Raw genomic sequence first — 12,160 nt, 5'->3', positions numbered from 1 at the left:
GAAAACTAAACGTAAAAACAATCATTTTTTCATCTATAAGGTGATTGTAACATAAGGAACTTCAACATCTTCACCCTCTGCGTCATCAGTACAGACTTCCAAAATTAAAGTTTTAACATGACCTGGAATATCCTTCTTGGTGACAGTTTTAATCAATTCAGTAATCTTCATCTGAGATCTTTCTTTAACTTTCTTTGGTGGGAAGAAACTTGCATACAACAAAGACACATCATAGGACAACATGGTGATTTCTAAACCTTCTTTTTCTTTGAAGTGATCTAATAATTGTTGAAGTGTTATGTCACCTTTAATATCAAATCTATCCCAGATTCTATCAAATTCTTTACCATTGTATTTACCCTTTGGTGAAGCAATTGGTTCAGAGAAACCAAAGAATGGTAAGGCCAAATTAACAAATCCATTTTTGTAGTCTTCAATCTTATCTTTTTTATCAACAACTTTGTATAATTCTAATTGAGCTAAACCAGTAACTAAAGCAGTTGTAGTGGCAATAGCTGGAATGATACGACCAGCAATGAATTTGGTCTTTTGACGATCAGCAACATCAATTTGATAATTCAAAGCACGAGCATTTGAAGCAGCTGTAATGAATTCAATATGATGATTAGTGTCATCATCTTTTTCAAATTCAACTGGGTTTAATCTATAACCAGCTAAAGTGGATGGTTGAGGTAAAGAAGCAGCTAATTGATGTAATTCATCAGTTTCAACAGCTTGTTGAGCATTTGGATCTGGTTCATCATCATTTGCTTGAATTTTAACATCTGAACGTGGTGAAAATGGTTCGATTTTGACTTCATCAATAATTTTACCATAAAATGATTTATCTGGTTCACCTTGATCACCTTTCAGACCATAGTTGAAAGCTCTTAAATTGGCAGCACCAACAACAAAATGGAAATGATCTGGATTGTTAATATCAAACACTAATGGTTTTGGAGCACGTTTAGCACCGGACCAGAATGGAGCACCAGTTGAAGTTTTAGCATCTTCTGGGAAATTGAATAACAATTGTTTGATATCATGATTATATTTCTTTTCAAATTCTAATCTTGCCCATTTGATACAATCTTCAAATGAATAAGGTCTGTTATTTAATGACTCTGAAATAGTTTGCAAGATACCCTTAACATCACCACTTTGTTTTAAAGTGGCTTCAAGAAAGTTTGGTTGTGACAGATACAAGTTGACATTTTCAGCAGCTTCAGTGAAATAACCTTGGAACAAACTCTTGGCCCATGCAATAGTATGATCAATCTTGTTAGGGAATGAACGTAAAGTACATAATGGGATAGCTTTTTCAGGTGGATCTTGAGATGAAGAATAAGATTCTGTTAATCTTGGAATAACAACTTGAGTGTTACCTTTAGTACCCAAAGTACCACTTTCTAATAATGGTTTGTTGAAGAAAACACAACGACGATCAACATAAGTACGAGCATCGATGTTATCAAGAGCATTGGTAACAAAAGTTAAACTTTCCCAGAAACTGTTATCAAAGATGTTTTCAGTTTCGGTACCAACTTTATCACCTTTAGCTTCAATTTTACCTTCTAAACCTTTATTCATGGCAACAGCAGCTAAAGCGGCAACTTCTGATTTATTTTTACCAACATCTTTTGGTCTAAATAAGAATTGACGATTCAAATTTGATTTTTCAATAGTATCATTATCAGTAACAATGATTTTACCTTCTGGACCTGAACCAAGACCCATTAAAGCCCAATTTTTCAAAACTTCACAACCAATAGCACCAGAACCAACCAAAAAAGTCTTGACATTGGCAATAGCCTTTTGGAAATCTAAACCGAAAACAGCAATTTGAGAATCATAACGAGAACCAATTGGTTTAGTGTTTTCTTCAGTTCTTGGATAATTGTTTGGTAATGATTCTAAAGAATCAAAATATAAGAATTGTTTAATTGGAACGAATTTACCTGATGAAGCTTTCAAAACTTCTTGAGCAACTAACCCACCAAAGAATGCATTAATAGCTGGGATATCACCTTGAGCTTGGAATGATAATTCAGTTAATAATTTTTCATCTAAATCACCTTCAAATTTTTGTTGAGTTGCCAAATTTTTTACCAAATGTAAAAATTCATTTACATCTTCTTGATTAAATGGTTTTGGTAAAGAGTTATGTCTAGTTTGAAATTGATGTAAAGCTTGGAACCCTAAATGTAATTGAGCTGGGCGATCAAATTTAGCAAAATCTGAAAATACAAACTCTGGGGTTTCCAATTGTTCAGCTAATGATTGATATGAAACTTTTTGAGGAACTTTAACCTGGGTATAGATACCGCCTTTTTTGTAAGTTTCTAATTTTGAAACATCACCAATATTGAAGGCATATGGACCTGGAACTGTAACTTTGAAAACTTGACCATCATTTAAACTTTCTAAACCTTGAACTTCAGAAAATTTAACGAAATCACCATCTTCTAAACCATGACGGTTATCATCCAAGACTGAAACGGTACCATCAGATTCAATATCTGATACAATACCAGTTAATGGTTCTTCACCCGTTGGGTCCACAATGGTGAAATCTTGACCAAAATCAACGAAAACATTACCAAACAAACCTCTAGTATCAGTAGTGATGAATTTAATGTTATTTGAATGTGTAAAGTTGTTAATTTTAACTTGTTCTTCTAAAGAAACATCAGTCAAGACAACAACTTGAAATTTTGATAAAGTTTCTTCTGATAATTCATCAACTATAGAGATTGGAACATATGAATTTAATTCGGCTAATTTTGCCAAACTTGCTTGACCACGAGGTTTACCAATATCATCTTCAGTTAAAAAGAATTGAGTGGATAAGTCTTTTAATTCAACAGGATTTGGGTCATAAATAGATAATGATTTAACACCAGCTAGGGCAACGTTTTTGGCAATTTCTAAACCTAACCCACGAAGACCAATGATTAAAATGTTTGAATTTTGCATTTTCAACATGGCTTCTTTACCCAACACGTACAATTGACGAGAGTATAAACTTTCATCAATTTCTGGTGCTTGTGGTGATGGAGTGTCAATTTGCATCTTTGAATCAGACATGATTGAGTATATAGAAGGAGAACAAATTCAATGATATTAAAGGAGCCAGCCTGAAAAGTAATTGAGATTTAACCAAATAAAATGAAAATCTTCAACTCAATTGAATTTGTAATTCACAATCCGTTATAAAATTTGTACAATTTGTAATGGTTCAAAGTGGCAATTCGAATTCCTTCTTTTTTTGCTTTTGGAAAACAAAAACCAAGATTCTGCTGTTATGGGACACACCACCATAATAAAAAAAAATTTGTATGCTGAAAATTGAACTTGTTGATGGTTTTTTAATTGAATATTTAATTAGAAAATGGCTGTTGAATTTGAGAAAAAAGAGCTTTACGGAGGTGCAATTGTCACGAAGGTCCCCGTTGGATTGATCGATGCCTCTGATTTGAGACAGATCCCAGATACTCAGGAAGTTTTCTTGAATCCAAGTGAAAACACTAGAGATTATACACAATTGAATAAAGATGACTCCATAATAGTGGATCTCATGGAGAGAATAGATGGTGATGACACAGAGGCTATAAGAGAGCATTTCAGTGAGATTTCAGCATTGAATGATACTTCTAATAGCTGGAAATTGGTTTCAATTGATGATGCACCAAATAAGTTAAATTCAAAAGCATATATAGGAACAGGTGTGGAACCAGCGTTGAAATGGGGTAGAGATGAATCGAAAGGGTTGGATTATAAGCCAACGTTGGTTGTTGTCCTTGGTATTATACGATTAAAGAAAGTTGATACAGATGTGCTAGTGACACAAAATGTGTTGATTTCAGATGAGGATGAATTAAAAGATTTAGAGAAATTACAAGGTGCTGAATCGTCTGAAAGTGAAGAGAACAGGGCAGCAAAGAGAATATCATTGGCTAAAACAGTTGTGAAGGAAGCTATATCGAACTTGACTGTGGAGGATTGGAATTTATTTGGATGAATGGTCTATAAAATTAAAATAATATGAATATCATATCCATATATTCAGCATCACCATAAATACACGTTTAAATACCCTTTTGCTTAATAAAATATCCATTATTTAATAATTCCAATTTATTTAAAAGATTACATAATAATACTAAGTCACATGCTCATAAATTTCCGTTTTCAGACTGCTGCAAACGAATCAAAAAAAAAAAAAACGATTTCGATGAAGTAAAAATAGAGAAATTTCAAAAAAAAATCAACAACAACAAAAAGATTAAAAGTGTCAAAACCCCTTCAACTTTTGATCTCATATCCTTCAAAAGTTCAAAGGACATTTGATTTCACTTTGGAATAGAACTTATTTGTTTGCTGGTTTGAAAAAGGGTGGTTTTCTTGGCTCATTCAGATATTCTACAACGCGTGTACTTTTGAGAAGGAATCAATCAATCATGAGTTCCATAAATGGGTTTAGAAGAATAGTGATCATAGCTGTTTCCATTCTAACGATTCTAGGTGTATTGTATAAACTATCACCTAGTAAAGAGTTGGATTTACAAGAAGTGTTGAAACAGATTCCTAATGAGAATTTATTAAACATAAATAATAATAAAGAGGAAGAATTTACAAATAAATTGGAGGCTATAACTGAAAAATTAATGAAACAACAAGATGAGAAAATCAATAATTTAGAGAAAAACCGTAAAGAATTGGAAAAGAAGATTCAAGAATTACGTCGTCCACCAATTGATTCCACCCTAAGAGAAAAATTGGCATTTTTGTTTCCCTATGATCAAAGTAGAAAATTCCCTGCGTATATTTGGCAAAGTTGGAAATATGGATTAAATGATGAAAGATTTGGAGAGAAATTTAAAGAAGGTGAATTACAATGGGCAGTTAAAAACCCAGGATTTGTTCATGAATTATTTAACGATGATACATCAAGTGCAATTATACATCATTTATATGTTTTAATCCCTGAAATTGTTGAGGCTTATGAAGTCTTGCCCTCTATTATTCTAAAGATGGATTTTTTCAGATATTTGATCTTGTTGGCAAGAGGCGGGATTTATGCAGATGTTGATACATTACCATTACAACCTGTACCTAATTGGATTCCTGAAAATGTTTCGCCAAATGAAATTGGTATGATTATTGGGATTGAATCTGATCCTGATACTCCTGATTGGAGAAAGACATATGCAAGAAGATTACAATTTTGTCAATGGGTTATTCAAGCCAAACCTGGCCATCCAATCCTAAGAGAAATTGTTGCCAAGATTACTGAATTGACATTACAAAAGAAGAAGCAAGGAGATTTAGAGATTAATGATAATTTAGATATTATGAAATGGACAGGTGCTGGTATTTGGACCGATGTTGTATTCACATATTTTAATGATTATGTTCAAAGTGGGATTTATTCCAAGATTACATGGAAAGATTTCACCAAGTTGGAAGTTCCAAAATTGATTAGTGATGTTTTAGTTTTACCAATTACAAGTTTTTCACCAGGGATTGGCACTATGGGTGCTAAAGATGAAGATCATCCATTAGCTTTTGTTAAGCATTATTTTGAAAACATTTGGAAGAAAAATTGAGATTTACTTTTTTTGTATAGAATTTATAAATATCGTCATTTATTATCAACTTTGTTGTTTCAAATCACACATTTCTAACCAACTTTCCGGGAATTTCCAATCTCTATATACAGAAGGTAAAACATTCAATTGCATTAATAGCCCAGCCTCCATATGCCAACCAATATGACAATGGAATGGCCAAACACCAGGATTATCAGCTATTAATCTAATCAATGCATACCCATAACCTGGGATGTTTATAGTGTCTCTTTTCATATATTCTTTATTAGGGTCAATTTCATCATATTGATTAAATTTAAAATTTCCTGAACTTGTCTTTAGGATCCAAAATTTATAACCATGTAAATGGAACGGGTGAGATCCATCATCCAAGTTATTTATCAAGATATCCACAACTTGGTTTGGTTCATTGATGTTGATTATTAATTGATCATCCCATGGTATGATTGAGCCTGTCTTTAGCCAATCTGGATCATTATCTGAAACGTTTGAGATTTGTTTATATAAAGTTGAAGTTTTCATTGGTCTATAAGTTGTTGAATTGAAAAAACCTCGATCTAGTTGATAAGCACCAATCATAAACGAGGCGTCTAATCTGAAATGATGATTATAATTAGATGGTGCATTATCTTTAACCAAGGGGTGTAGTAAAGATTCATCCAATTCTTTACATTCTGGATTTTGCCAATAATTGTACTCTTTTGAAGTTGGAGGTTGAGGTAATGATGAGACCAAATTGTAAAAGTTTTTATCATTATAACTAACCAAGGCTTTCACATCCGTATTTAACCAATCATTATCATGACCAAAACAATAATTGTTTAATTTAGCATGCATCCAAAACAGATTATTATCACTAGTTGCATTGGTGTTTATGATGACCGAGTATCTTTGAGCCACTGCAATGTTTAAAACCTCGACATCAATTGGATCCACTAAAGTACCATCAGCCTCGATTATTGTTAATGGATGTTGATCAATTGAATAATCTATATCTGCGAAAAACCCTGAATTTATGATACGTAATCTATATTTGGTGTCTGGTTTCAAATTGAACATATGATGAGCAGAGTGATCTTGAATGAATTCAGTTGATCTATAATAATCTTGAGGTTTGTTGAAAACGTTGGAACCTTGAATTAACCCATTATCAGGAGTTGGTTCATCATTTTCATTATTTGAAGCCAAGTAATCATCCAAATAATTCTTAGCAACATCATGATAATAATCACTAATCAATACAACTAAATCCTGGTCATATAAATGACCCACTAGTTTCTTCTCTTCTTTGGAATGAATAACAACTGGACCCAATACACCATCAGCGTATTGAGTACCAAAATGGGAATGATACCAATAAGTACCATATTGAGATTCATCAACTTTAAACTCATAAGTGAATGATCTATTTGATGGGATTTCACATTGGTTTATATTATTGGCACCATCATAATAATTTGTTCCATTGAAAAACAACCCATGGAAATGAATAGTTGTTGGATCTGACCCATTATTGAAAACATTAATTTTCAAAGTATCACCAGCATTACATTCAACCATTGGACCTGGGAATTTCCCATTGATAACGGTTAGATTCCGTAATACACCATCAGGACTTGCCAAAATGTCAGATATTGTGAAGTTGTATTCTCTTGTTGTTGGTTTAGCATGGAAATCCCAGTCTTGTGGGATTGAATAATCTTTGTTTGTATCAAGTTTCCAGTTGGGCAGAGTGTTGAAATGGGTATAATCTTGATCGGTGAAATTTGTGTAATGGAGTAGTCTAGTTGGGCTCTGTTGGGTGTCCTTGATGCTTTTCAATAGATAAATCAGTATCAGTAGGAACCCAGTAGTTCCAAGAGCCAGTGAAGTGAAGTATTTCAGTGCTGACACTCTCTTATTCTCATGATCGCCAGCCTCAGGCACTGTGTGGTAGTCCATTGTGGATGCTCTTAGCCTCAGACGACCCTAGCCATCGATCATCATGGACCGTTGAGTTTGTTTATAAGCACTTGGGAGGCCACGTTGGGTGTAGCACGTGGAGAGTGAGTTAGCCGCTGAATTAACGAGTTAACAGATAGCTTATGGATTATTGTACTATGGATTCTGAGATTATTGGATGACATTTCCCACGGTGCCCATTGGCTGGAACGTGGTGCTGTATGGCTTTAGGTGGAGGTGATGTTACTGTTGAGTGATTGATTCATGTTAAGGATCTGTTCTCGTTCATTCAGTCATTCATTAATTCATTAATTCAGTCTTATTTTCATTCACCTATTACTCTTTTATCTCTATCTCAATTCATTCCTTCTGTTTCTGTTTCTCTTTCTCTTTCTTCTTATCCTCTTCCTCTTCCACTTCTATGATGTTTCTTCCATCCAAAACGTTTTCTATTTCTATCTCGAGATTGAAAAATCCATGCATGCTTTTACAATTCCACAACTGAATCCCACCAAAACAACCCAATTAATTCACTGCGCACGATGCCAATCTCATTAAAATAATGCATCCTACTCATCGTAAAATCCAATCCAAAATCCCAAGCCTATTTAAACAATAAGAAATAAGCATTTCGAGCCCAAGACTTTCCATACCAAGCAATTCATTATCACCATCCGGAAAAATTAAAGATGCTATTCAACAAAGTCTTACCATTGACCGTCTTGTCATCAATCGTTTCTGCTGCTGCAACCTCCTCTCGTTTCTATTCCACCATAGACCCAAAGGCTACTGCTATTGCTGAAACTGCTAAAACTGCTGAGACAAACCATAAAACTTCAACCGTTGCAGGTAAAGCATTTGATAGATTCTTGGTTATCTGGTTAGAAAATACCGATTTCGATAAAGCTGCTGAAAGTGATGGGTTAAGTTACTTGGCTAAAGAAGGTATCACTTTGGATAACTATTGGGCTGTTACTCATCCTTCAGAACCAAACTATATGGCTGCTGTTGCTGGTGATTATTTTGCCCTTGATGATGATCGTTTCATTTCAATGCCAAAAAACGTTTCAACAGTTGTCGATTTATTAGATACTAAAAACATCTCATGGGGTGAATATCAAGAACATTTACCATATACCGGGTTTGAAGGTTTCAATTATTCAAATCAAGAAACTTATGCTAATGATTACGTTAGAAAGCATAATCCTTTAGTTATCTATGAATCTGTTACTGATGATAAAGAAAACTTGAAAAACATTAAAAATTTCACTCAATTCCAAGAAGATTTAGAAAATCATACTTTACCACAATGGGCCTTCATCACTCCAAACATGACTAATGATGGTCATGATACAACAATTAACGTTGCTGCAACTTGGTCCAAAAATTTCTTGGAACCTTTATTACAAAATGAATACCTAATGAACAACACTTTAATCTTGTTAACTTTTGATGAAAATGAAAACTATAAATTGAAAAACAGAGTCTTTGCAGTTTTATTAGGTGGTGCAGTCCCAGATGAATTGAAAGGTACCATTGATCATACTTTCTATGATCATTATTCAGAAATCTCCACGGTTGAAGCCAACTGGGATTTACCAAACTTGGGTCGTCATGATGCTAATGCCAATGTCTTCCAAATCGTTGCAAACAAAACAGGTATCCAAAACAAAGAAGTTGACACAACCTATTTAGTCAATAACCACACCTATGTCGGTTACTTAAACGATGACACTGTCCAATTACCAGCTCCAAACGTCAGCGCTATTGGTGTTAACGGTAATGGTGTTTTAGACTCAATCAAATCCCAATGGTCAGACGTTTTCGCAAAGCAACAATCTGATGGTTATTTCAAATCCTCAACAACTACTCTAGTCACTGGTTCAATCGGTGATGCTACAACTACTGGTGGTTCCAATGCTAAGGCCACTGGTGCCGCTGCTGGTAATGGTACTATCTCAAAGCAAAATGGTACTAATCAATCAACTTCTGTCTCTTCAAAATCAAAAGCTATGGGTGCTTTGGTCTCTGGTAGTGCTGGTGTTTCAGCTTTGATTGCCTTTGGTTTAGCTTTATTGATCTAAGCAGGGCTTTAGACTTTAGATATTTTTAGACTTTTTTTATATATTTCTTGCTTTTTTATTGTTGAAAAACGTTGATTTACGTTTGGTTTTTGTATTTAAAAAAATGATAGTTGAATATAGATTATATTAGACAGCTCACTTGTATTATGGATTGATTAACATCTTTTATACTGGCCTTGGAATCATTTATGCTTTCATAAGCATCTCATGGCTGCCTATTATATTGGTATTAATACTAGTGCTAGTACTGTAATGTGTACGGATATTTGCGCCGAAATACATGAAAACATACTAGTCGAAATATTATAATGAATTAATTATATCAATGGGCGTCCATTGGTTTAGATTTATCTAAGCATTTGGCTGGATAGCTAATTATAATATTGTTGATTTATTAATTAGTTTTTGAACTTTTTATGAAATTGCAAAAATAGTTCTAAATTTATAAAATATAGACCAAACAATTTTTTCGCACATTTCAAAATCTTTAAAATCAAATTTTTGAAAAATTGAAAAACTCTAAAAATGTATTTTTTGGTTTCTTTGGAGAACATTTATTAATTTTCAAAAAGTTTTAGAATTATATCGTTCTTTTTCATTGTTTTATTAAATTTTTAGTATTGTAGTAGTACTACTAATTTAAATATTAAACCCGAGTTATTTCCGAGAACTGTGCTAAGTCCGAGTAAAAAACACTACAACTTCTACAAAATATAGACGTTAAATTTTGTTACACAGTCCATGACCTGCCGTAACTACATTTCAAATCAGTACGCGGGTCAACCTAAAATTGTTATTCATATTTTCTCACCATATATTTCCAGAATATATACTATAAAAAATATCACAAACAACAGTATCACACCTCACCAATTTAATTCTTTAGCAAAAGTTTCAGGATTAGTACCTTGACATTCAACTTTATTACAAATTTCCTCCAATTCATTAGAATCTTCAGCACCTTTAGCACCTAAAAATGAAGGATTAATTTGTCTTCCCAACTCTTGTTCTTTGGCAAAATGTTCTTTAACCATATCTTTAACAACATTTTGATAATAAACAACACCATTTTCTTTAGTTGGATGTAAAAACCCTGTTGAATAAACTCCCTGATTTAAATTTTGTTGAGTCTTGACACATAAATCAAAATCTTCAATTTCAACTTGTTGTAAAAATTCAACAAATTCATCCTTTTCATGTTTTGGCAATCCTTTTTTAGTGAAAATATCATATTGTAAAATTGTATGAGATGCACTAATTGGTAAAACTCTGATGGAATACCAAGCTGGTGAATAACAATTAATTCCATTTGTTGGATATAAATACATCCAAAGACCATCAAATTCACCACCAACATTCTTGGCAACTTCTTCTTCAACTTCTTTTGGTTTACCAAATCCAAACCATCCAGAATTTTTCTCTTTTACAGGCTGTTTTGGTTTAACATCTTCATTTCTTTTAATTTCACAAAAATGACGAGCATATTTCCCCTTTGGAACAACTTTATAAGTATTCATTTGGAAAGCTGAAGTTAAACCAGGATGTGCTGTTGGACAATGATAACATTCCATATAACCATCCATCAAAGTTTTCCAATTAAATTCTCCATCCAATTCATAAGACATGTGATATTCATAATCACTAAAATCAAATCCACGCATTTCCTCTTCTAATCCTGAAAACCATTCATTAAAAGGTGTTGGTCCTTCAGGTGTAGCATCAAAATTAACAAAAATTAAACCTTGATCTGTAACATGTGTATGGATTGGATATAATGAATTTTCTTTTTTTTCAAAACCTTCAATATTATCAAATTGTGGGGCTTTTGTTAGATCACCATCCGTGTTATAAGACCAACCATGATATTGACAGCCTAATACAATTGAAGAACCTTTTTGCTTTCTCACTACTGGATAAGCTCTATGACGACAAATGTTATGGAAAGCTCTAATTTCACCTTTTTTATTCTTAATTAAGAAAAATTGAATACCACAAACATTATAAGCAAAATAATCACCAGTTTTCTTAAAAGTTGAAGAGTGTGCAGTGTATAACCATGATTTCATAAAGATGGCTCTTTTTTCAAGTTCATAAATATCTTTTGAAAACCACCATGATGCTGGTAATGTATGTTTACCTGGTAATAATTTCTCTTCAGTTTCAGTAGCTTCCTTAAGGACACCCACTGAGATTTTGGATTTCTCTGTAATTGGGGTTGGTTGTGGAGTTTCAACTTGCATCTTTGATACTTTGACTAAAAGGGAACAAAGCCAAATCAAAAAGAGAACTTCACCAACTATTTATATCCCCTTGATATATATCCCCTGGAATTATATCAGTGATATGGATTGTATCTCTCTTTGCTATCATTTTTTTTCTCCAACTTTAAATCAATTGCAACTTTTAGACGTTTTCGTACATGAACCTTTATGTCAAATGATGCTTATCAGTTTGTGCCAAAAAAATTTAAATTCCAGTGGAATTAAATAGAACTATAAGCAGTGTATCAACAAACAAAACATC

At 33.2% G+C, this 12,160-nt stretch overlaps 6 protein-coding genes across 6 annotated transcripts; 3 read left to right on the top strand and 3 right to left on the bottom strand.

The window, feature by feature from the left end:
• Positions 1-33: 33 nt before the first annotated feature.
• On the bottom strand, positions 34-3,072 carry UBA1 (E1 ubiquitin-activating protein UBA1; the record flags this gene model as incomplete). The annotated part of the gene is made up of 1 exon (XM_019181171.1): positions 34-3,072. The coding sequence occupies one exon, from the start codon at positions 3,070-3,072 to the stop codon at positions 34-36; it is 3,039 nt and encodes a 1,012-aa protein (XP_019042098.1).
• Positions 3,073-3,391: 319 nt separating this feature from the next.
• MOG1 (Ran GTPase-binding protein MOG1) lies at positions 3,392-4,021 on the top strand (the record flags this gene model as incomplete). Its single annotated transcript, XM_019183083.1, has 1 exon — positions 3,392-4,021. One exon carries the CDS (start codon positions 3,392-3,394, stop codon positions 4,019-4,021), a length of 630 nt encoding a protein of 209 aa, XP_019042097.1.
• A 646-nt stretch (positions 4,022-4,667) lies between these two features.
• On the top strand, positions 4,668-5,609 carry HOC1 (alpha-1,6-mannosyltransferase; the record flags this gene model as incomplete). Its single annotated transcript, XM_019181255.1, has 1 exon — positions 4,668-5,609. The coding sequence occupies one exon, from the start codon at positions 4,668-4,670 to the stop codon at positions 5,607-5,609; it is 942 nt and encodes a 313-aa protein (XP_019042096.1).
• A 45-nt stretch (positions 5,610-5,654) lies between these two features.
• Positions 5,655-7,519, bottom strand: WICANDRAFT_82796 (multicopper oxidase; the record flags this gene model as incomplete). The annotated part of the gene is made up of 2 exons (XM_019185443.1): positions 5,655-7,363; positions 7,504-7,519. The coding sequence occupies 2 exons, from the start codon at positions 7,517-7,519 to the stop codon at positions 5,655-5,657; spliced, it is 1,725 nt and encodes a 574-aa protein (XP_019042095.1).
• A 596-nt stretch (positions 7,520-8,115) lies between these two features.
• On the top strand, positions 8,116-9,637 carry WICANDRAFT_82795 (uncharacterized protein; the record flags this gene model as incomplete). The annotated part of the gene is made up of 3 exons (XM_019185442.1): positions 8,116-8,131; positions 8,331-9,461; positions 9,564-9,637. 3 exons carry the CDS (start codon positions 8,116-8,118, stop codon positions 9,635-9,637), a joined length of 1,221 nt encoding a protein of 406 aa, XP_019042094.1.
• An 866-nt stretch (positions 9,638-10,503) lies between these two features.
• WICANDRAFT_82794 (aromatic ring-hydroxylating oxygenase subunit alpha) lies at positions 10,504-11,877 on the bottom strand (the record flags this gene model as incomplete). The annotated part of the gene is made up of 3 exons (XM_019185441.1): positions 10,504-10,517; positions 10,545-11,787; positions 11,824-11,877. 3 exons carry the CDS (start codon positions 11,875-11,877, stop codon positions 10,504-10,506), a joined length of 1,311 nt encoding a protein of 436 aa, XP_019042093.1.
• Positions 11,878-12,160: the final 283 nt, after the last annotated feature.

Source organism: Wickerhamomyces anomalus (genome assembly GCF_001661255.1).
Source record: "Wickerhamomyces anomalus NRRL Y-366-8 unplaced genomic scaffold WICANscaffold_1, whole genome shotgun sequence".
Taxonomy (NCBI): domain Eukaryota; kingdom Fungi; phylum Ascomycota; class Saccharomycetes; order Phaffomycetales; family Wickerhamomycetaceae; genus Hansenula; species Hansenula anomala.
The sequence above is the reverse complement of the archived record's forward strand: the minus strand, read 5'-3'. Positions and strand labels throughout refer to the sequence as shown.